The sequence below is a fragment of the Chlorocebus sabaeus genome, chromosome 16 (assembly GCF_047675955.1).
Source record: "Chlorocebus sabaeus isolate Y175 chromosome 16, mChlSab1.0.hap1, whole genome shotgun sequence".
NCBI classification, from domain to species: domain Eukaryota; kingdom Metazoa; phylum Chordata; class Mammalia; order Primates; family Cercopithecidae; genus Chlorocebus; species Chlorocebus sabaeus.
In genome coordinates this window covers 65,164,879-65,189,939 of record NC_132919.1, presented here as the reverse complement: position 1 = coordinate 65,189,939, position 25,061 = coordinate 65,164,879, and the positions used below count along the sequence as shown (strand labels likewise).

The 25,061-nt window shown below is 39.8% G+C and overlaps 1 protein-coding gene across 20 annotated transcripts in view; it reads right to left on the bottom strand.

The window, feature by feature from the left end:
* The window catches only part of KANSL1 (KAT8 regulatory NSL complex subunit 1), a 199,745-nt gene that overhangs the window by 28,330 nt on the left and 146,354 nt on the right, over nucleotides 1-25,061 (bottom strand). For all 20 annotated transcript variants that reach the window (XM_008012266.3, XM_008012270.3, XM_073005165.1 and 17 more), the window contains 2 exons: nucleotides 10,941-11,059; nucleotides 9,919-10,114 (listed from right to left, as the gene is read on the bottom strand). In XM_008012266.3, the coding sequence (XP_008010457.1) occupies nucleotides 9,919-10,114; nucleotides 10,941-11,059 (315 nt within the window). The remainder of the gene's footprint in view (nucleotides 1-9,918; nucleotides 10,115-10,940; nucleotides 11,060-25,061) is intronic.

The following is a 25,061-nucleotide window of genomic DNA, read 5'->3' as shown; positions in this document are numbered from 1 at the left end:
AGGAAAGATTGTAGAACGACTTTGTAACTAAATTAGTGTACTGCATGATTTCTCAACAGCTGGCACTTCTTTGTTGTGGGGGACTGTCCTGTGCACTGCAGATATCAAGCAGCACCTCTGTCCTCATGGTGCATGTGCCTCCCTACTCCCCTAATTTGTGAAAATCAATAATTACTACAGACATTGCCAAATGTCTCCTGTGAGGACAAAATCATTGAGAACCATGAGGTTCAAATTATGGTCATCCCTTCTAGAAAAATTCAAAGCACAGGCTCTCATTAAATATTAGTGGTGAGTCACAGTAAACATAAGACTCAGTAAAAAAGGAAAACAAAAAACAAAACAGAAATTAATAGTGAGAACAAAGACTACTGCAGTCAAAGGGAAAGGACTCAAGAACAAGCCTGAAGAGAGCTTCCACTAGCCAAAGATCAGGTAACATTCGCATCATAAAGAAAAGACTACAATGGCTTGAAATACCTCAAATATGTCTCAATCAATGACTCACAGCCCCTTCATGAAAAACTTCAGTGACTGTCCTTAGAGGATGGTAGAAAACTAATGTTATTTTGAAAATTGGTAAATAAAAAACAACAACAAATCATGCTTTCTTCTATACAAACTGTACCTCAGGGTAAACAAATAGTTGAAAAGCACAAGTTTACCCTTATAAACATATTCTAGCTAATAAAAGAAAAACAGAAATGATACAAGTAGAATATCACCATTCTTCAACTTCCAATGTAACAATGGGTCCAGGCAATTATCACCAGTGGTTGATAACACAAACAGTTTAGTCATTACGTGTCTTCTGATACAAGCATAATAAGGCCACCTTGTGTTTTCTCACGAAACTCAAAACCGGATTTATTCAAGTCTCTACTAGTTTTCAAGAAACACAAGGGACAGAAAAACACAATTGTTTTTCAAATGCACTAAAAATAAGCTGGATTAATAAATGGAAGGATGATTGTATGCTAAAATGTTAGTGGCAGAACCTAGGGAGTAGCTACACAGGTGTGTTCACTGTAAAATTCATTCAACTTCGTATCTGAATAATTTCGTAACAAAATTTGGAGAAGAAAACAGTGACACCACAGGTCTTCTGCTTCTAGCAGACTAACAGTGATCAGATTTACCTTTCAGTCATAAACTAGAAAACTGGACAACAGGCAGTATACGACTGAGAAACAAATGGGGTGGTCTCTAAGACTGCCCTGGTTTTCTGCCTGGAAGCACATTCTAGACTGCAGGGCAGGGAGAGGGATCTGAAGCAGAGCACAATAGCTTCACTGAATTGAGGAAGCAAATTCTCCCTAGATCAGAATTCAGAGACTAAGGAAACTGAAAATTGCAAGGCAGAATTCTTGAGAGGAGGAAGCTTTACAGAAAGAGCCCCAGAAATCTTCATTAGATCCCTGAGTGTTTGCTAAATATTAAAAGGTGCACGTATAGGGTGAAACTATCAGGCCAGGCAAGAGCAACTAGGCAGCTGTGAACTGAAATGGTTTCCACAGCTAACACAAGTCTGGGAGGCTTTTAAACTGTGACCAGTCAAAGTTGCATAGAGAACTCAAGAGAGAAGATCCTGCTTTAGTTGTGCAGTCGAACTACTAAGTCAGCCAACTCCTCACCTGACCTAACAAATGACAAGGAATTTACCTGCCAGCAAAACAAAGCCTCTTTAAAGGAAGATAGCACAATCCACATGCTACAAGCAGGGAAAATTATTAATTGGATTTTTGGCTTAAAACATAAATAAAACATTGTTAGACATGCCAAGAGGCAAGAAAATACTACTATAGGGATACAATTTTTAAAAGAAAGTAGGCTGTGGGAAACTACGGGATAAATAAAGTTTTCTCAACAAATAAATCACATAGTATGGATAGCTTATATCAAACCAACATTTTAACTGGAAAAGCCAGATTTAAAACACACACACACACACACACACACACTCTGTCTCTCAAAACGTAAGAAAAATGCTGACATAATGACAATATTGAGAGCCAAGATTCCAGAGAGGAAAAGAAGCTGGCCAACATAGCGAAAACCCGTCTCTACTAAAAATACAAAAATTAGCTGGGCATGGTGGCAGTGTCTGTAATCTCAGCTACTTGCTGAGGCAGAAGAATCGCTTGAACCTGGGAGACGGAGGTTTCAGTAAGCCAAGGATTGTGCCACTGCACTCCAGCCTGGGCAACAGAGCGAGACTCCATCTTGAAAAAAAAAAAAAGAAAAAAAAAAAAAAAACAAGCAGAGCTTTTGGTGGTCTTACAGGGCTGAATGGATAACAGTAGAGACTTGAAATGTCAAATTATCAATAAAAAGAGAGGACAGGGAACTAAGCATGACAAGTACCCACTCTCCCAAAGAAAACGCTGAAGCTGTGAATGGTAGGAGGCTATGAAGCTAAGTGGAAAGTCTCTGAAAAGGACAGAGAGCTTCTGGCAGTCTTGTTGTTGAGGAGACTAGAATTAGATTTCAGGAAATGCTAAGAAGAGGAAAGGAGGCTGGGCTTGGTGGCTGATGCCTGTAATCCCAGCACTTTGGGAGGCCAAGGCGGGCAGATCACCTAAGATCAGGAGTTCGAAACCAGCCTGGCCAACATGGTGAAACCCCGTCTCTACCAAAACTACAATAATTAGCTGGGCATGGAAGCATGTGCCTGTAGTCCCAGCTACTTGGGAAGCTGAGGCAGGAAGGAGAATCATATGAGCCCGGGAAGCAGATGTCGCAGTGAGCTGAGGTCATGCCATTACACTGCAGCCTGGGCGACAAAGCAAGGCGAGGCTCCAACTCAAAAACAGAGAGAGAGAGAGAGAGAGAGAGAGAGAGAGAGAGAGAGAGAGAGAGAGAGAGAGAGAAGGAAACTGATCAACACTTGTTCTCAGCTGGAACTAAGAGAGAAACAGAAAAAAAAAAAAAAAGTTATTGTTTTGAGACAGAGTCTAGTTCTGTCACCCAGACTGGATGCAGTAACTTGATCTTGGCTCAGTGCAACCTCCACCTCCCAGATTCAAACCATTCTCCTGCCTCACCACCTGTGTAGCTGCCAACACAGCTGGTTAATTTTTTTTTTTTTTTTGAGATGAAGAGATTGCGTCACTGCACTCCAGCCTGGTGACAGAGTGAGACTCCATCTTAGTGGGGCGGGGGGGGGGGGGGACAAAAAACAAACAACAACAAAAACCAAAAAATCAGCCTGTGCAACAGTGAGACCTCCATCTCAATAAAATAATAAAATAGATAAAAGACTTGATACATGAAGAAATTCCTGTGTTCCCTTAATTAATACTGTAATGCTATCAATTCTCTTTGAAGGGACTCCCAAGAAATACTCAATTTAATATTTATGAAGGAATTAATACCAAAGTAAAACTCTATTCACCATTTTCTGTTAATCATAGCATATTTGTCCAAAATACTAAAAAAATCCTTCTGGCTCAAGGACAAGTTATAATCATTTGATTTTGCTTTGCATTTGATATTTGTTATTTAACTCATCCACTGTTAACATTTGGAAAGATTTTCAAAGGTCTGGCAACTCCATCAAAATCAAGTGTATCCCACAACTGGCTCTTGAAGATCCATCAGAGTGAAGAAACAAAACATGTAAGCTTCTATTTTATCTCAGTCTTTCAAAATTTATTTTGTATGTGTCTTATAATGTATATATAAAACATCCTCATAACTGTTAAGAGGTAACTATTCTAAGCACAGAGTGATTTGAGTATTCTTTTAGTAGCTTTATGTCCTAAGGTACTACAATTTTCTACATGGCATGCTTGCTCCCTTCCAAATGTCTAACTAGTATTAAAAAGTTGGGCCTCCAAGGTCTATCGCATTCTGTCAAGGAAGAACTTATCAAATTATTAACTTTTAATACTGACTCATACTAACTCTAGTTCATTAGTCCTCAACCATGGTGTCATGAAACTGGATTTAAATAGGTGGAATCAAAATTAGGAAGCTTAGAATTATATATTAACACCTTTATCTACCCTGATGTCTACAGAAAACCTGGTCATAGCCATAAGAGAATGCCCTGTACAAAAATGCCACTCTTCAAGTGTGATACAATGGGAAGAAGAGGAGGATTACTCGGAATTCTACGGAAGCCAGCTTTAAAATTTAGCTCACAGCAATCCCCCTAAGATAACATGGACTACAAAATTCTAAAATGATGCCATAACATTGCCAATTTGTTAGGAAATGCTACTTTTTAAAAAATTGAAAAGAAATGCTATTAAGGGCAATAAAAAAATTTCAAGGGTATGTTAGTAATACATGTAGCCATTATTTATTCTACTGGTTATTAGTACAAAAAAACCCAACCTTTTCAACCATTCATTTCGAAACACTGATGGTTTCCACTGCCAGACTATACACAGGTGTCTAATGGTCCACAGTAAATTGAGAATGAGAATACAGTAAATTATTAATAAAACTACATTCCTTTCCTTTTTTAAAAACAATACTATTTGTCTTATGGTTTAATTATAAACATAATTTCACTTAACAAATAAAAAGCAACCTTATTTTAAAATTGGCTGGTACCTATTTTAATAACTTTATTGATCTGAAATCTTAGTACGTTTAAGTTATAAACACCTACTTCACTTAGGCACTGGGCCAGGAAAAGAACATAATGGCATATATTATAAGAACTTTCTACTGGAGTGCTTCTTCATTCACTTAATTACTAACGTCTACCATACTAGACCCCCAGTAAATAGCAATATAGGCGATTCAGTAATTACAACTAGTAATTCCATCATTTTATAATAAAATTATGATTTAGGAAGTACTCCATGTTCTCGATGAGCCTTACTCTGATATTCACTTGCCACACCCTAGTGATAATTCCTTAGATTACATTTAAAATATTCCACCTTCAGAGTTGTAGAGGCCTTACACTATTATATCCTCCAGCATTACTACTGTTAGTCTGTCTGTCCACCTCCAGTCTCTTGTGCCAATTCATCCCAAACATAATAGTTACTGACTGGCCGGGCGTGGTGGCTCATGCTTGTAATCCCAGCACTTTGGGAGGCCGAGGTGGGCAGATCAGCTGAAGTCAGGAGTTCGAGACCCGTCTGGCCAAAGAGACCAGCCTGGCCAACATGGTGAAACCTTGTCTCTACTAAAAATACAAGTATTAGCCAGGCGTGGTGGTGGATGCCTGTAATCCCAGCTACTCAGGAGGCTGAGGCAGGAAAATTCCTTGAACTCGGGAGGTGGAGGCTGCGGTGAGCTGAGATCATGCCATCGCACTCCAGGCTGAGTGACACATCAAGACTCCGACTTAAAAAAAAAAAAAAAAAGTTACAGATTTACCTCCCCCAAAATAGCTTATGACACTTCTCTGTTCAAAACATTAAAACTTATAGACTGAAACCCAAATCAACAGTTTGGGAATTCAAGGCTTCCTATTATTTACTGATAGATCTCATTTCTGTTTATTCCCAACAAGTTTAACTTACTGAACTCTTTGTTTTAGTCATTGATTTTAAGAAGTACAAGTGATACAACATAGCAGCACTCCCCCGCCTTTTTTTTTTTTTTAAAGAGGGAGTCTTGCTCTGTCACCAGGCTGGAATGCTGTGGCAAGATCTCAGCTCACTGCAACCTCCAACTTCTTGGTTCAAGCCTCAGCCTCTCGAGTAGCTGGGATTACAGGCACGTGCCACCATGCCCAGCTAATTTCTGTATTTTTAGTAGAGACGGGGTTTCATCATGTTGGCCAGGGTGGTCTCAATCTTCCGACCTCGCGATCCACCCACCTTGGCCTCCCAAAGTGCTGGGATTACAGGCATGAGCCACCGCGCCTGGCCAACCTTTCTAAGGGCAAAAGAGTTACTGTAGTAAATGTGCATCTCAATTTTAAGATATATTCCAGTCATAATTCAACTAAGCTGACAGCCCTTTAAAAACATAGTAATTGGGCTGGGTGCAGTGGCTCACGCCTGTAATCCCAGCACTCTGGGAGGCCGAGGCGGGCGAAATCCCCTGAGGTCAGGAGTTTGAGACCAGCCTGGCCAATGTGGTGAAACCCTGTCGCTACTAAAAATACAACAATTAGCCAAGTGTGGTGGTGCATGCCTGTCTGTAATCTCAGCTACTCAGGAGGCTGAGGCAGGAGAATTGCTTGAACCTGGGAGGCGGAGGTTGCAGTGAGCCAAGATCGCGCCACTGCACTCTAGCCTGAGCAACAGGGAGACTCCACCAAAACACACATACACAAAACACAGTAACTGGGCCGGGTGCAGTGGCTCATGCCTATAATCCCAGCACTTTGGGAGGCCGAGGCAGGTGGATCACTTGAGGTCAGGAGTTCGAGACCAGCCTGGCCAACATGGTGAAACCTCGTCTCTACTAAAAATGCAACATATAGCTGGGCATGGTGGTGTATGCCTGTAACCCCAGCTACTAGGGAGAATGAGGCAGGAGAATCGCTTGAACCCGGGAGAAGGAGGTTGCAGTGAGCCGAGATCGCGCCATTGCACTCCGGCCTAAGCAACAGAGCAAGACTCCACCCCAAAGAAAAAACAAAAAAAACTGAATGAGTTCCCTCAAGTGTGTTTTATATTTGGTTCTGGAATGCAGTAGAGATCATTTAAGATGTAGGTAAGGAAAAAATATTAATCACTTGTTTTGTGTGTTCTGTACTCACAATAAACGTGAACTGTCATGTAACAGTATTAGAACATAATTTACATGTTAACTTTTTTGCTCTGTCATTAGAAAGTAAGCTCCATGAAGGTAAGGGCTTGGTTTTGCTTACTAACGCAACCTGGCTGCCCTGAATAATACAGTGGGCACTCAAAAATGCTGTTGAATAAATCTGCCTGGAAAACCGAGCAATTCAAAGTGACAGAAGGCAAGATGGTTGCTCATCAGCAAATACCACTGAGGTCATGTCGTGAGCAAGGAGCCATGCAAGACACAGAAAGCAACCTAGTCAGAAGGAATGGGGTGTGTCTCCAACTCTGGCAGAACTCCAGCTTTCTGCTAGATCTAGTACATGGTCTATTTCCCAAAGTAAACTAATTTCTCTGTCTTATTTTTCATGCAGCTTAATTTTGTGTCAGGATGATTCTGTTTTAGAAACTGGCATTGGAACAAAAGGATATTTAGTTTTATGCCTATCCCTTGCCTAAGCTACCTTTTATAAGTACATTCAAAGCTACATTTGTTCTTAGGCATCGATCAAAAGAAGGTTTGCTACTTCACATATTAAAAAACGAAATCCAGGAGGGCACCACACACTTCAGAAAATTTTTATACGACTCCTAGATGTCATGCCACAGTGGCTGGTAAACTGCCAAAACAGAGGAAGGGTGCTTTATTTTCATGTGGTGTTTTGTTTTGTTTTTTAATGTAAAAGCATTCTGTGTTAAATTCATCAAGGAATTGACAAAAAGCTACTTTCCTACCACTTGACAGTAATATGTTTTCTGACATTCCTGTTATCAATTCCTCTGAAAATCGTTTAGACATATACGACTATTAGTAAAAAACAACAACAACAACAACAACAACAGAGACTGAAATGCCAACATGAAAACCCTGCCAAATCCCTTACTCTTTTCTATTTCTGCTATTTTGATACTTCAAGTAGAGTCCGAGGAATAGACAGGAAGAAATGGTATCACCTGACCGTCAATTCTAACAATTCTTTCCTTTAAGGAGAACATGGCGAACTTACACAGTACAACTGCATACGAGAACCAAACAAGGAAAGTACTGAAAATTCACCACGCAAATACTAATTGTTCAGCAATTCTCTCATCTCCCTTGTCATTAGCAAATATGTTGCTAGTGGCTCCCTTAAGAAAAATTTCCATTCTCTGTTCTCTTTTACAGCAACGTTCTTTGAAAGTGTTATCTGCGATCATTCCCTCAATTCCTTCTGTGGCTTTCTCTCCTGAATCCACTCCAACCAAGCTTTCATTCACCCTTCTCCCTCTACCAAAACTGCTCACCAATGTCTGCAACAACCCTGCCCCACTAAATTCAATGGTCTTAATTCTCAGTCTTCATCTTACTGGTCCTGTCTGTAGCAACTGTCACACACAATCCAATCCCTCCTCCTCCAAAACGCTTTCTCCACTTGCCTTTCACATACCACACTCTCTTCATGCCACACTCTCTTCATGCCACACTCTCTTCATGCCACACTCTCTTCATGCCACACTCTCTTGGTTTTTCTTCTACTTTATTGGTCACTCCCTTCCCAATCCTTTCTTCATCTTTCACAGGAATGAGGAGGAATACCTAAGCTCTGGAATACCTCAAAGGACTAACCTGTATACTTCTTCTCTATCTGAGCTCTCCAGCACTCTCTATCCCCCTCTACTGCATTTCTCTCTCCAGGATTTTTTTTTTTTCAGATGGAGTCTCACTTTATCATCCAGGCTGGAGTGCAGTGGCGCGACCATGGCTCACTGCAGTGTCGACCTGGTGGGCTCAAATGATCCTCCCACCTCAGCCTCCTGAGCAGGCGGACTACAGGCACTCACCACCACAGCTGGCTTTTTGTTTTTTTAGACATGGGGTCTCATTATGTTGCCCAGACTGGTCTCAAACTCCTGAACTCAAGTGATCCTCCTTCCTCAGCCTTCCAAAGTGCCAGGATTACAGGTAGGAGCCACTGTGCCTAGCCTCTCTCCAAGATTTAATGCTATAGGACACACTGCAGAGTTAATGTATTATTTTCTTTCTCTTAACAACGAGAACATTTCACAGGGTAAGCAGTTTTGCCTGTTTTGTTTAGTGTTGTATATCCAGTGACTAGACAGATTTAGCTCGTTGCAGGAAGCCAATAAATATTTGTTGAAAGAATGAATGAACAACAAAAATGGTAACAGTAACAGCCATTTTGTACTAGGAACTTACCAACCAGACATTCCAATAAGCATGTTACATACATTTCACTTAATCCTCAAACAACCCTATGAGATCTCTGAGGCTTTGGAGAGGAGTGGAAATCGGGGTGGTTAACATGCACCAAATTACCAAACTACTAAGTGGTAGTACCATGATTCAAACCCAAGTTTATCATCTTCAAAGAAAATGCTCTTAATTCCTGCACAGTACCATTTTACTGGAGTATTATTATTTCATTAGTTGTGGAATAAAGTCAACTGCTATTTGAAGAGTCAGCAATCTAAAATTCCCTGCAGTTGTGAATTAATCTCCATTTCCTTTGTGAAACTTTTTTTTAGTAACATCAATTTAAAAACTTTAGTGAAGATTCCTTTTTTTTTCTGAAGCAGGGTCTCACTCTGTCTTAAGTACAGTGGCACAAATACAGCTCAAAGCAGCCTCAACCTTATGGGTTCAAGCAATCCTTCTGCCTCAGCCTCCTGAGTAGCTGGGACTACAGATGTGCACCACCATGCTTAATTTTTAAATATTTTGTAGAGATGAAGGTCTCACTATATTGCCCAGGCTGGTATTCAATTCCTAGGCTCAAGTGATCCTCCCAAAGTGCTGGGATCACAGGCATGAGCCACTGCACATGGCCAAGATTCTTTTTTAGGGCAAAGGATTCTATACTGCCATTTTCAGTGGTAACAATGAAGGTGAGAGGGCACACTATTCTCCTTCAAAGTGTTAATGGCAGTTCTTAAACTTTCAATCTCCCCCACTTCTATTAAAAAGCTCAAGACAGTGGTTTTCAAAACTAGCTGCAGAGTCACCTAGGAGCTTTGTGTTTTCTGAAAACAAGATTCCAACACCCAACTCCAAAGCAAACAGGGCCCAGAAACCCAGCATTTTATAAAGCTCCCCAGAAGACCTTGGTGGTTAGTCAAGTTTAGAAAACACCAAAGTTGGCAAGAGACTAACTCTCTATCTGAGCATCTGGCTCACTGCTTGACAATGACCAACTCTCTCATCTGTACCGACCTTCTTGGAAAGAGGAACAATGCTGTTGGGTCGAACAAGCCTCCGTTTCTTACAGCTCAGTACAGGACGTGTCCGGGCTGCCACACAGGTGCCATCAGATGATGAAGAGACTAGATTCAGTCGTTGCTTTTTATGTAATTGTTCCTCAGCATCAGAGCTGTCACCTGGAATGTGGTCTGCCAAGACAGGCTGAAGACTGTACAAGGGAAAGGAAGAGTATTCTCAGAACACACAAACAAAATAAATAAACAACAACAACAACAACAAGAAAACACAAACAAAGCCTCTTATACTGGTTCAACCTCTATTTGCTAATGTTCAGACACAAAGAAGCATTCTAGAGCAGAAGCAGGTCTCCTCCTGATGTCTGCTAATCTACCTGTGTGCGCTTATGTGTAAGGCTCTTGGTGCACATTAACTACATCACGTATGAAAGGCAAAAAAAGTCAGTAAATAAACTCAAGTTCTAGTGATTGAGTTCTCCTCTACAACAAACACATGAGTAAATAAAGTCTAGAGAACTACAACTGGTTAGAAAATGATGAATTTTGCAAATGTTAATGGGCTTCCTTAGGATCAGTTCTATGAATCTTGAATTTTAGGGGTGTTGTACACATCATTCATTTGTATAGGATCTCCCTGAATATTTTTTTTTTCTCCCTTGAATCTTAATAAATATAGATTTACAAATATAGCCTTTGGAGATCTAATCTGTCCTAGAGCAGAGGAGGTTAATATAAACACTTCTGAGGAATTCCTGTAAGATTAAAACAGTAATAATTCACAATAACTGTAGTGTCTTTTATTTTACTCCATGCCCACTCCATTTTAGTAGGTAAAAGGAAAATACACAATTAATTAAAACACATTGCTTCATTATACAGTGAAGATTAAAAATGTTACTAAGTGATAAGGCTTCTGCTTCTTTAAACCAGGGTCAGTCCTGGCTAGCTAAAGAAAACTAAGAGCTCCAAAACACCTTTACAAGTCTAAGAGTAGGAAGTAGAAGAGCTAAAACTTACGTGTTAATAACTCCATTGACAGGTCTGAGTGCTCCACATGATTTGGTAGACAGTGACTCTGAAACATGACCAATAATAGGGGGACCATGGTTTTCCAATGGCTGAGAAAAAGACTCAATCTGAATAAGAAAAAGGAAAAAAAAAAATTAACATGAACCCAACAGCACCCCTGCTTGAAAAGCACCACCACTTTATTTGCACAAAGCACCTAAAACTTCTGATGACCAATTTGAAAACCAAAACTTGAATGACTGAGGAAAAAGAAAATAAGAGAATCAGTGGCCAGGTATGGTGGCTCACAACTATAATCGCAGCACTTTGGGAGGCCAAGGCAGGAGGATCGCTTGAGACCAGGAGTTTTGAGACCAGCCTGGGCAACACACTGAGAGACAGAGAGAGACAGAGAGAGAGACAGAGAGAGACAGAGACAGAGAGAGAGAGAGAGAGACGAGAGAGAGAGAAGGAGAATATGACATTAGATTTGCTTTGGGGGAAAAAGGGATGAAGAATCCAAATGTACAGACTAAAAGTAAGTACCTATTGACAGGAAAATGACCTCAACAATTCTATGGAACGGAAGCTTAGCAAAACAGTTACATAGTAACATAAGTCTTCAACTAATGATCAAGAAGGATATACTAACATCAGTATCAAGATGACTAAGAGGAAATTTAAATGTAGTCAGTATCTGCTTAACTCTAACAAAGTATACTAGAAGCTTGTTTTCTAAAAACCATGCTTTGTTTAAAAATACACACACAGACCGGGGATGGTGGTTCATGACTGTAATCCTAGCATTTTGAGAGGCCAAGGTAGGATGATCTCTTGAGTCCAGGAGTTTAAGACCAGTCTGGGCAACATGACAAAACCCCAACTCTACAAAAAAATAAAAAATTAGCCGGGCATGGTGGTGCGTGCATATAGTCCCAGCTACTCAGGAGGCTGAGGTGGGAAGAGGATCACCTGAGCCAGGAGGCAGAGGCTGCTGTGAGCCATGATCATGCCACTGTACTCCAGCCTGGGTGACAGAGTGAGACCCTATCTCAATGAATGAATGAATAAACAAACAAACACACACACATACATTTTTCCCTGACAGAAAACAAAGTTAATAAAATCTCAATGAATTTAATTATCTGATGGTATCCGATACTACTGTCTTCAGAGTATTCAAATCAAATATATGTTTAGAATATAAAATGAAACAACAGATGAGAAAGAATATAAAAAGTTTGATTTGCAGTATTCAAAACAAATTATATATTTACTAGGCTCCAAAGGGATAGGAATAGTTTGAATGCCAGTCATATGGCACCTCTGAGGTATATGCAATAAAGCAACAGATGCAGCTATCCCTCAGTTCTAGCAATTGTTGAAATATCCCAGAAAGGCTGTGGGTCTTTGACTCCTTACTTTATTTTTTTGAGATGAAGTCTTGCTCTCCCACCCAAGCTGCAGTGCAGTGGCATGATATCAGCTCACCGTAGCCTCCGCCTCCCTGGTTCAAGCGATTCTCTTGCTTTGGCCTCCCTGAGTAGCTGGGATTACAGGCACACGCTACCATGCCCATGTAATTTTTGTATTTTTAGTAGACACAGGGTTTTGCCATGTTGGCCAGGCTGGTCTTGAACTTCTCACCTCAAGTGATCCGCCCTCCTTGGCCTCCCAAAATGCTGGGATTACCTAACCTGTCTCCTTACACTTGAACTGACTCTGGGGCATGCTGAAGTTCTCTTTCCTATAAAAGCTTGCAAGGTAAATATTCCTATAAATGCTTCCTATAAAAGCTTCCAAGGTAAATATTCCTATAAATGCTTTCAAGGTAAATATTTTGAGGCTGAAATTCTATTTTTCAATACTGCTGATTTTTTTTTTTTTTTTTTGTCTTTATACCCCCCCAAGGAGAAAACACCAAAGGACTGAACCTGAAAGTAGTCCTAGACAAGCATCAAAAAAGAACAGATTGAGGCTGGGTGTGGTGGCTCATGCCTGTAATCCCAGCACTTTGGGAGGCTGAAGCAGACCGATCACCTGAGGTCAAGAGTTTGAGACCAACCTGGCCAACATCGTAAAATCCTGTCTCTACTCAAAATACAAAATTAGCTGGGCATGGTGGCACATGTCTATAATCCTGGCTCCTCGGAGAGGCTGAGGCATGAGAATCACTTGAACCCAGGAGGTGGAGGTTGCAGTGAGTCAAAATCATGCCACTGCACTGCAGCCTGGGAGACAGAGAGAGACTCTGTCTCCAAAACAAAACAAAACACACACACACAAAAAAGCAGATTGGGGAGGTAAAGTTTTAATACAAATTATCCTAAAATACAGATGAAACTATATACACAGATTAAGCCATAGAAGTATGCTACAATGAGTGAACACTGAGAAAAGGCTTTTTTGTTGGATATCCTGTACATCTACTAAGATATCACAAACATCTTGAACAACTGTCAATACTATCAAAATTATAGTAAATCTGGCATAGACACATTGCCTTAAGCTCTACACAGATTTCCCTTGGAAAGCAACACGGTATTAAGTAGCAAGACCTATAGGATATTCTTATCTTCTGATAAAATATTCTAACCAATTTTTAAAAATCTACCCTAAAGGAGTAACTCAACAAACACACCCCCAAAAATCTTATTCACAAAGGTGGTCACTGTAATGATATTTATCAATAATCTAAATACATTCAATAGTTATAAGCATTTTAACTATAGTTATCAGTTGTGGTACACCAAATCAAAATATTAAAAAGAACCATAAAGGATATTTATTCTCTTATGCAAGAAGAGATTTCAAGAGACAAAAATAATAGTTTAATACAGTTGTAGTGACTAAAAATATACATACATAGATAACAAGACAAAGAGTGTTACACTTGTAAAACTATTCGGAAATTTTCTTTACATTTTAGGTAATATTTTTATATTAAAAAGAAACCCCCATAAAACCAAATACCCCCCTGAATGCTAGTAAAGATTTACTACACAGGGGAAACCTCAAAAAGACTAAACAAATATGGTATGACAAAGAACAAGAAAAATCAAAAGAATTTAAAATTCAGGTTGGCATTAACTAACAGATGTATCACTTCAGGCATGTTATAGGTTTTCTAGATTTCAGAAGTTCTGGTTTAGATGAAAAAGTTTCCTTTCAATAGAAGAATGTTGTTTAAAAATGCTGTTGTTTAAAAAAACTCAAGAGTTTTTTGCTGAAATACCAATCCTTACTTCTGTTAATTTTATATTCACTTAAAATATAGCTTTCAGCATTAAATTATGGCAGTGATTTGATTTATATACCCACGTGTTCTAGAAGGCACTACGTTTAAGAAATGGGTTGACTGACTCTCCATTTGATTAAGCTTTCTCGTAGGGATTATGAGATTTAACTGCAAGGACACTTGTCAAGATAAAATGTTGCCGCTCTCTAACAAAATCTCAATTCAAAACATTTATCTTTCTTATAGAAAGTCTGAAGAAGAATATGTAAACTAAAATCACCAGTAATGTCACCATCCATATAGCTAACTACTACTGCTATAACAGCCTGTCTTGTTTCTCATGCCTGCAGGTGTATATATTTAAATACTATTCAGCTTTAATATGAATGTTATTGATTTTCTTAAAAAAACCTGAATCTTCCTGGAATAATTCAGCTCCCAAATAAAAATTGAAGTCAACAGGCAACATATTATTAACATGAAAATGTTGTCAAGAACATGAAGTATACAGAGATCAACAGCATAAACATCAGAAAGGGACTGTGGCTGGCCTGCATTCCCAGCCACATAAAAGGAAGCACTGGATATTCAGGAAGGATCTACTTAAGATCTCGGGAAATTCTGTAATCAAGCTAATATCCAAAAGCAGGCATTTGGACACGTCCTGCAACCCATCATCAATGCAAAGAGATTAAAATATTAATCCCAATCATAGTGTTCCATTTGGAAAAAGAAAAACATAAACACAAACACACACAATTTCACCTAGCTCCTTAAATGCCGGCGCTCTCCCTTGAGACAAAATGAACACTTCCTATCCTGCAGTCTAAAAGGCTGCAAACACAGAGGGTAGAGAAACATTAACAAACACTTCAGAAATATTAAATCCGCACAATAATTTCAGCTTCATTATTACTACTGCAGTGGTTTACATCATTAGTGTTTTTAGAAAACTAAAGCATGACTCAGATATCTGCTATCCAACAGGCAACTGCAAAAAGGATGAAAGAACTTAAGACTCTACTACCTAGAAAATAGGGATTATCATTGAAACTTCCATTTGAATTTTATTTGATGTTCAGATGAACTCAGGGTTTACGCATCCCACAGCCAGAAAGAAAAGAGTAGAAAAGCTAAAGTGGTAGACAAGAGTGCCTCTGTAATCCCCTCCTCTCCAAAGCAGGGCCCTAGGGGATTATCTTTTGGCGTAATCTTACAATTAAAGGTAGCAAGGAGGGTTGCTGAATTGTTTTACCCCTGATTGAAACGGCCAGGTGTACAGCATAAAATTACTAACACAGCAATGAGATTCAAATTTGTTATTCACACAAAGCAGGCATCTGATTCATTACTCCACTCTCTGGGCCAGATCAAGTACGTGTGACAAAGAGGCCTTGAATGAAAAGCTAAGACTAAATAGTTTTTATGGGGGTGGTTTTTTCTAGGGTTTAAGAACCAGTGTCTACTAGATTTGCTTTACCAAAAAGTAGAGAGGGTTAAAGGGTAAAAACAGAGAGACACACACTTAAAAACACACAATGAAATTAAACTCTACCTGCAAGTATGTATGTATTTTTACTTTATTCAATTATGCCATGTCACAGCTGCTTGCAATGTCATTTTTCAAATGCATCACATTCATTTGGCTAGAGAAGCCAACAGTTCAGTTTTGGTTAGTTATTCCCTTCCCGACAAACATTAAAATGGGAAGAAAATGCTAACTGGGTGACAGGAATTTAACTTTTCTTCCTGGTTTAAAATAGTTTTTGACTTTGTATGACTGATTTCATGTCTCAAGCCCACCCAGCCCCCATTTTAATGATACTGAGCATAGTTTTGCTTAAATTTACCAAAATACTGCTGGCCTATAAATAGTATACTAGCCATTTCCATTAGCTAGCACCATGGCCATAAAATTGTACTAAACAAGGAGTGGAAAGTTCTGAAAATTCCATTTTCACGAAGTTATTGCCGAGGCTTTAATTTCTGCATACGTGGGGCTATGTGCCTCACTTCCCTGCTTCTGCAGGTTAAAAGAAAATCTATACAATTACATGAGAACAATTTTGAACTCATTTTTTTTTTAAAGTTTTGATTACCATAATGCTGTTACAAATCCAACGGTTCCTAAACCTAAGATTCATGTTTATCAACACATGAAAATACCTATCTAGAATATAAAGAAATATAGCAAATGCAAAAATGCATCTTAAATTCTTACTGTTCAACTTATTTATCCATAGTCCAATTTACTGTAAAAGACCTAACCTGTCAGTGTTTTCTAACACCGTTGGTCAAATATTTCTCGGTCAATATCTATCCCTTTACCTTCTACCCCAAAACCCTTGTCAGGCCAATGAATCACTCACTGTCCCTAGAGACTGCAAAACTTCAAAGAAGGGAAGAGTATTCCTGCTTAAACCAGTGGAATGAAGATGTATCTTGGACTGTGTAAAAAGAAACAGCAATAGCTTACATTTTTAGCATGCCTTTCTTCTGAGAAAGCATTAGCTCTTCACTTAATAGTACACTTGTTTTTCTCATCACTTCAGTAAAGTAGGATGAGTAAGGAAAGGGTAAAGGAGCAGGATCATTTTACAAACAGAAACTAACACACAAATAATGTGTTACTTGTTAATTGCCATAGAAGCAATGCTTTTGCTAAACAAAACCCTCCTTAACTTCAAATCTAGTACTTTTAAAAATACTTACCCAAGAAGGAGATTTTAAAAAATATATGCATGTGTCTGCTCATAGGTGCAAAAAAATACAGGAAAGATAATCCAAAACGTACTGAAATTGCTAACCTACAGGAGGTTGAATGAGAAAAGGATATAAAGAGAGAATGTATAACTTTTAGAACCACAATAATGTTTCACATACAAAAATAAAAATTAACAGTGGGAGGTGGGGGAACTAGGGAAGGCTAGAATTGGAATACTGTAGTAACAAACGAACCTAACTGTATTACAAAACAACATAACCATACTGAAAAATTTGGTGGAAGGAAATAACCTATGTAACTTCAAAAAACTGTATTTTGACTGCATAACAGTTAACATACTGCACAAAAATATTGTACTCTAGTCAGTAAATGTGTTTTTCACAGGGGTATTAGATGACAATTGTGAGACTATATGGGTACTAGGATTAAACGAGCATCAATAAGGAAGGGGGGAAGGCTGCTGTGTTGAACTGGTATGAACTTATGCTTTTTAATATATATATACAGGCAAGTAGATACAGAAATACAGATGTGTGTGTATGCATGTGTGAGCATAGATACACGTTTCCTTGCTTTGCCTTTTGAGTCATCCTAGAAGCAGTGACACTTACGAAGTAACAATGAGCACCACTAGTACTCAGATTTTAGTTTATAATAAAAGGAACCTGAGCTGGAGTAGGCAAAATACAAGAGTAACCTGGAACATCTAGTAGCAGAAAGTATTTCAAAATATAAGCAGTACATGCTAAAAGGACACAGGAGCCAATCTGAAAGAGCGCCCAGTACCCAAAATTGAGGTAACTGGAGCGACTGTATAACAGTAATAGGTTATAATCCATTAAATAAAATTAATATCCATGGGTGCATCCTGATATTAACAACTGAGTGAATGAATGAGTAAATAAATGAGGGGGGAAGACACCTCTTCCAAACAGAATTCCATTTAATACAGGTAGGAAATAGAACAATCACCCTTCAGTAAACAACACAGCAATAACTGCTGTAGGAAAAAGTCATCAATGAACAATAAAATTATGGGTGAAAATATAATGAGCAACAGAATATTTACATAGTGTCTCCCTATAAGGCAGTCATTTATTCCAGCTGGGCAAAACGGCAAAACCCTGTCACAACAAAAAACATAAAAATTTGCCATGGTGGCACATGCCTGTGACCCCAGTTACTTGGGAGGCTGAGAGATGGGAAGACAGCTGAGCCAGGGAGGTGAAGGCTGGAGTGGTGACCACGACATTGCACTCCAGCCTGGGTGACAGAGTAAGACCCTATCTCTAAATAAATAAATCTATTGTCGTTTATTACAAAGGGGAAAACGCTGATTTTACAGAGGAGAAACCTGTCAGGCACCACCTTAACCAAGGGAACAAACCTATCATCACTATTAGAAACACAAGTCAACATCATGAACCCTCTGTAGTGTACTGAAGAGTACAGTGTCTTCTGTGCCATTCCTGTAAAACAATGCGTAACCTCTAGTAATAAGAAAACACCAAAAAACACCAATTTGTGGAACGCTATACAAAATAACTGGCCAGAAATTTTGTATCCAAGTAACGGAAGACAAAAACTGAGAACTCTCACATATTAAAGGACACTTAGAGACACAAAAACTAAAAGCAATGACAGATTCTGGACAACAGAAAGGACATTAATAAGAAAACTAATAATACAGAAATTCAAATAAATTGTCTATTACTCTGCATAAATTCAATGTTAATTTCAATGTTAATCAATGTTAATTTTGTGGTTCTGATAATTAATGATTATTGTGGCAAGATGTGTTAACATTAGGGAAAGCTGGGTGAAAATTATATAGAGACTCTGTACTACTATTTGAACACACACACACTCTCTCTTTCTGACACAATCTCGCTCTGTTGACCAGGCTGGAGTGCAGTGGCACGATCTTGGCTCACAGCAAACCTCTGCCTCCTGGGTTCAAGTGGTTCTTGTGCCTCAGCCTCCCGAGTAGCTGGGATTACAGGCACACACAACCACACCTGGCTAATTTTTGTATTTTTAGTAGAGATGGGGTTTCACCATGTTGGCCAGGCTGGTCTCAAACTTCTGGCCTCAGGTGATCCGCCCGCCTCTGCCTCCCAAAGTGCTGGGATTTTAGGTCACCATGCCCAGCCTAAAATCGTATTTTAAAAGAACGAAGAAAAAATACATCTAGCATTAAAAAAAAAAAAACTTCATTCATATGTAAATCTGTACAGTCTACAGGTTCCTATCAGTTACAGGATGAAGTACTCAAGATAAATATAGAATCCATTCTGAACTGGCCGAAACATCCAACACTCCATCACAGAAAAGTATTTGCAGTTCCCTGATAATGCTAGGCTCTTTCAGGTCTATGCTGCATTACACATTACTCCCTGCTGGAACTCACTCCCTACACCATCCTTCAGCAAGTCCATAAGGCTCAGAAACAAGTACATCATTCCCTAGGAAGCTACCTTTGCTGATTCCCTCCAGCACTCCCACTATATGCTTACTGGACCAACAAGAAGCACTCAAGAAAAGATAAGACACCTGGTTCTACTTACAGAGTTTTTCAGACACAAAGTGCAGTCTGGAACAATAACAAGTTTTTACTAACTTTCATTATCTATCAAACATTGTTAAAAGCAAATCATACATTTTAACTTTGTAAGAAGGCTGGAAATCAGGTAGTGGGAGGAGAGTGGGACTCCTCCAATTTGGTTGTTTTTAAAAACTGTTTTGGCTATTGGCCAGGTACAGTGGCTCACGCCTGTAATACCAGCACTCTGGAAGGCCGAGGCAGGTGGATCACTTGAGGTCAGGAGTTCAAGAGCAGCCTGGCCAACATGGTGAAACTCCATCTCTACTAAAAATCAAAAACTAGCTGGGTGTGGTGGCACATGCCTGTAATCCCAGCTACTCGGGAGGCTGAGGCAGAAGAATCACTTGAACCCGGGAGGTGGAGGTTGCAGTGAGTGAGCCCAGATTACACCACAGTACTCCAGCCTGAGTGACAGGGCAAGACTTTATCTCCAAAAAAAAAAATTGTTTTGGCTATTGAAAGTACTTTATGTTTCCATACATATTTGAAAATCAATGTTCAACTGTTACCAAAAACAGCACAACAAGGCCGGGCGCGGTGGCTCACGCCTGTAATCCCAGCACTTTGGGAGGCCGAGGCAGGCGGATCACAAGGTCAGGAAATCGAGACCACGGTGAAACCCCGTCTCTACTAAAAACACAAAAAATTAGCCAGGCACGGTGGTGGGCCCCTGTAGTCCCAGCTACTCAGGAGGCTGAGGCAGGAGAACGGCATGAATCCGGGAGGCGGAGCTTGCAGTGAGCTGAGATCGCGCCACTGCACTCCAGCCTGGGTGACAGAGTGAGATTCCGTCTCAAAAAAACAAAACAAAACAAAACAAAAACAGCACAACATAAACCAAAAAATCTTGCTGGGATTTTTCACTGGCTTTGCATTGAATCTGTGTGTCTAACACTGACTCTTCTAACACACAACTATAGCATACATCTCCATTCACTTATGTAATCTTTTACAGGAGTTTTATGGTTTCAGCGATAAAGTCATTAATGTCTTTTGTTAGACTTATTCCTAAGTATTTTATGTTTCTTGATGCTACTGCAAATGGAACTGTTTCTTCGGGTCATTTTTCAATTGTTTGCTCTAATAAATAAAAACAGAATTGACTTTTATATATTGACCCTGTATATGGAGACCTTGGCTAAATTTATAATTCTCATAGGTTTAGGCAATTCCATGGGGTTTCTATGTATTGTATTTTCAAATACAAGCAGTTTGGCCCTATCTTTTCCAATTTCCATGCCTTTCATTGCTTTTTTCTTGCTGTATTGCATTAGCCAAGACAGAGTACAATGTTTTTGTTTGTTTGAGGCAGGTTCTCACTCTGTTGCCCAGGCTCAAGTGATCTCAGCTCAGTGCAACCTCCACTACCTGGGCTTAAGAGCAATTCTCCCACCTCAGCTTCCAGAGTAATGAGAACTACAGGTGCATGCCCCCACACCAGGCTCATTTTTGTATCTTTTGTAGAGATGGGGTTTCGTCATGTTGCCTGAGCTGGTCTTGAACTCTGAGGCTCAAGCGATCCGCCCACCTTGGCCTCCCAGAGTGCTGGGATTATAGGCGTGAGCCACTGTGCCCAGCCTACAATGTTTTTAGGATGTATTTTTTTCCTAATTGTAGGCCAAGAAAAAAAGCACTTTCGCCAAGTAGTGTGAGTTAGTTAGGCACTGTTTGTTTTTTCCTAATTTTTAAACAGCATCACAGCTCAGGAATCAGGTTGTCTTCACCTTTTGATTTTCACGATTTTGACTACAAAGTTGTGATTCTCATGGCTATTAGTCTCAAAGTTTCGTGATTTATTTATTTATTTATTTTAAGACAGAGTCTCACTCTGTCGCCCAGGCTGCAGTGCAGGGCCATGATGCAACCTCTGTCTCCTGAGTTCAAGAGATTCTCTTGCTTCAGCCTCCTGAGTAGCTGGGATTACAGGCGTCTGCCACCACACCTGGATAATTTTTGTATTTTTAGTAGAGATTGGGTTTCCCCATGTTGGCCAGACTGGGGAAACTTCTGAAACTTCTGCCCTCAGGTGATCCACCCACCTCGGCCTCCCAAAGTGCTCGGATTACAGGCGTGAGCCACTGTGCTCCGCCTAAAGTTTCATACATTTGTAAACTGACTTTTCAAATTCAAAAATCCAGCCATTAAGTTCCTCAACTTTTTCCATCTTATTTTTTCCCCTTTTTCCTCATGACTAGAATATTCTCGTGTTTATTCATATGTATAATAATTTTCTATTGTATACAATGTATGCAACACATTATAGAGACTCTGAATTTAGTTAGCTTTTCCTAAAGAGTGTTTGGAGTCTATTTTGGTTCCCTCCTTAATCCTATGGTGAAAGCCTTAGTCCTGGGAAACATTCTTTAACTCTTTTAAGTGTGAGCTTTTATTGGTTTCAATCAAAGTCCTCTGGTTTTTGCCAAGTATAGTTGGAATTCAAACTCCAAATTCTGCCTTCCCTGCATTAGGCAATGATGATCTTCTCTGCTCAGCTCTTTTAGCCTTCCAATGTTGCTTTCCACTATGTCCTATAAAATCTTCCCTAAATGTGTGCAGTTCAGGGGTGAGCACAAAGATCTGAAAGCGGTTCAAACAGATTGTGGGCCTATGCCCCTCCCCATGTCCCATAGCTCCCTCTTTGCCACTACTCCCTCCTTCAATTTCTACCTACTTGGTAGCCCTGAACTCCATCCTCTGATAACATACAAGCCCATGAAGCAGAGACTATTGAATTCTAGAAGCTCTGGGGCACATGGACTGAGAATGCTCTCTTCTCTTCCTGGCAATACTTTCTGTCTGAAATTTTGCTGAAAAATTGTTGAGTAATTTACCTAGTAACATGTACAGGTTCCAAGTCTGTCCTTCTTTGCTCATTACTTTTTCTTAAGCAGGGGAAAGCAGGCTTCTATTTGTTGAAGAGAGAGAATGAGAAGGTGGGGAAGATAAAAGGCATGTTTCAGAACACTAGAGAACAACTCTCAACCGCTTTTTACATTCTCTCTTTCCAAGGGCACACCCTCTTTGTTCAAAAGGAGTCTTAAATTTCACAGAAGCATTTATCTGTACACACATGACTTATCGGCAGCTACCAAGCTAGAGGCCCGTAAGTTTTCTCTCCCTCAGCTAGCCTTACACCTTTAAAACTGCCTTTGAGTCAGAAATAAGAAGAGGTTTTAAAAAAAAAAAAAGAGGCATTTTTCTAGGCATTCCTCCTTAGGTCTTCCCTTCCTCTAACCCACTGCTCTGTGGTATAAAAATAGTACCCACTTCCCCAATCCAGAAAATATTCCCTGATTTGCTCCACGACTCAAAAAAGGTTCACCCATGCATTCAGTCTCCAGTTCTTTTGCTCATAGGTTAGGTTCTTTTAGAACAACTTAGTTCAATAATATCTGTACTGTATTCAAGACCCAAGCAGATACATACTGGTTCTGTCAATAAACAATCATCCTGTTTGGCAATAAAGCAAAAAGACTATGTATCTTTGCAGTGTAGCACTGGGACATTACCTAACAAGCCCACCTAGGAATCATCTGACTCTCCATAAATTATTTAACTTTGTTTTACCTACTATCTATAATTGATTAGGGCACAGAAGTCTTACTGGATGTTTATTTTAGAACGCTGACAAGTTAAAGTTGGTGTGCATCTTGTTGAAAACAATGTCCAAAATTACAGCTTTATTGTTCATTAACAATTTTTGTATGCTACTGAGTAATCATATTCCTGCATTCTTCCTTTTTATTTGGTATTAAAATACTGTTAACAGTTTGGTCACCATCATGATTCCCTCGTTATTCAATAAATCACTATATATTTAGGAATTACGTCTAGGCTGGTGCAGTGGTTCACGCCTGTAATCCCAGCACTTTTGGAGGCCAAGGCCAGCAGATCGCTTGTTCTCAGGAGTTTGAGACCAGCCTGGGAAACATGGTAAAACCCCATCTCTACAAAAAAATACAAATATTAGCCGGACATGGTGGCGCATGCCTGTAGTCCCAGCTACTTTGGAAGCTGAGGTGGGAGGATGACTTGAACCTGGGAGGTAGAGGCTGCAGTGAGCCAAGGTCACGCCACTGCACTCCAGTCTGGGTGACAGAGTAAGACCCGGTCAAGAACGAATGAACGAAAGAACAAATGAACGAACGAGAAAAAGAGACAAAGAGACAAATAGAAAGAGAGAGAGAGAGAGAGAGGGAGGGAAGGAGGGAAGGAAGGAAGGAAGGAAGGAAGGAAGGAAGGAAGGGAGGGAGGGAGGGAGGGAGGGGGGAGGGAGGGAGGGAGGGAGGGGGGGGAGGGAGGGAGGGGGGGAGGGAGGGAGGGAGGGGAGGGGGGGAGGGGAGGGAGGGAATTATGTCTAATGTTTTGAAACTGTATTTTGACAATTCTAAAGATACTGATTTTTTATTCGTTAATTCCAGCTTAGTTTCAGAAATGAGAATACAAAAATTAAACATAATAGAAAATATCTCTGACATTATTATTTTTAAACCACAAGTCTTCAAATATATTTCTGGGTAATAAACAAGTGCAGTCCAGGAGTTTGAGGTTGCAGTGAGCTATAGTGTGCCACTGCACTCCAGCCTGGGTGACAGAGCAAGAGCCTGTCTTAACCAAAAAAAAAAAAAAAAAGAATAAATACACCTACCTCCATATGGGGAAAAATTTATTAAAATGAACACAGGCTAGTTACATGTGGGTATGAAAATTTACAGTGGTCCTCTGTCCCGGGTAAACTAATTTATTTATTTATTTTAAGCAAAACTGAGAAAAATCGCTTTCCTAAAATTTAAAACAAAACAAACAAAAAAATCTGGAGAACAAACAAAGTTAAATACTGCCTTCTTATACAGAAAAACTTTGCCTGGCAATTGACATAGGCATGGCTTTGCAAATATTTGGCATTTTAAAAATTTAAGTCACGCCGGGCGCGGTGGCTCACGCCTGTAATCCCAGGACTTTGGGAGGCCGAGGCCGGCGGATCACAAGGTCAGGAGATCGAGACCATGGTGAAATCCCGTCTCTACTAAAAATAGAAAAAATTAGCCGAGCGCGGTGGCGGGCGCCTGTAGTCCCAGCTACTCGGGAGGCTGAGGCAGAATGGCATGAACCCGGGAGGCGGAGCTTGCAGTGACCCGATATTGTGCCACTGCACTCCAGCCTGGGCGACACAGCGAGACCCTGTCTCAAAAAAAAAAAAAAAAAAAAAAATTTAAGTCACTTAATAGCTTTTAAGAAACATATGCTCTGCAGCCCATTCTACTAATAATAAACAATGGAAATGTATTGTCCCTGCCCCGCTCAGCCCCTGTCTTCTCTAACACTTTCTGAACGCTTTTCGGAAAGCATGGATATATTCATAAAGGGTAGATAATTGACAAAAACAGGGACAGGGTAATCTCTCCTTGACAAAAAAGTGACAGTGTATACTTAGTTGTTTTCATTATTTATTTTACTCAATCCAAAAAGCATTCTATTGCACAACGTAGACACTAGTATGGCCAACACAAAGGGAAAGATGATATTGACCTTCAAGAACCTTACAATTTAATACACACACAG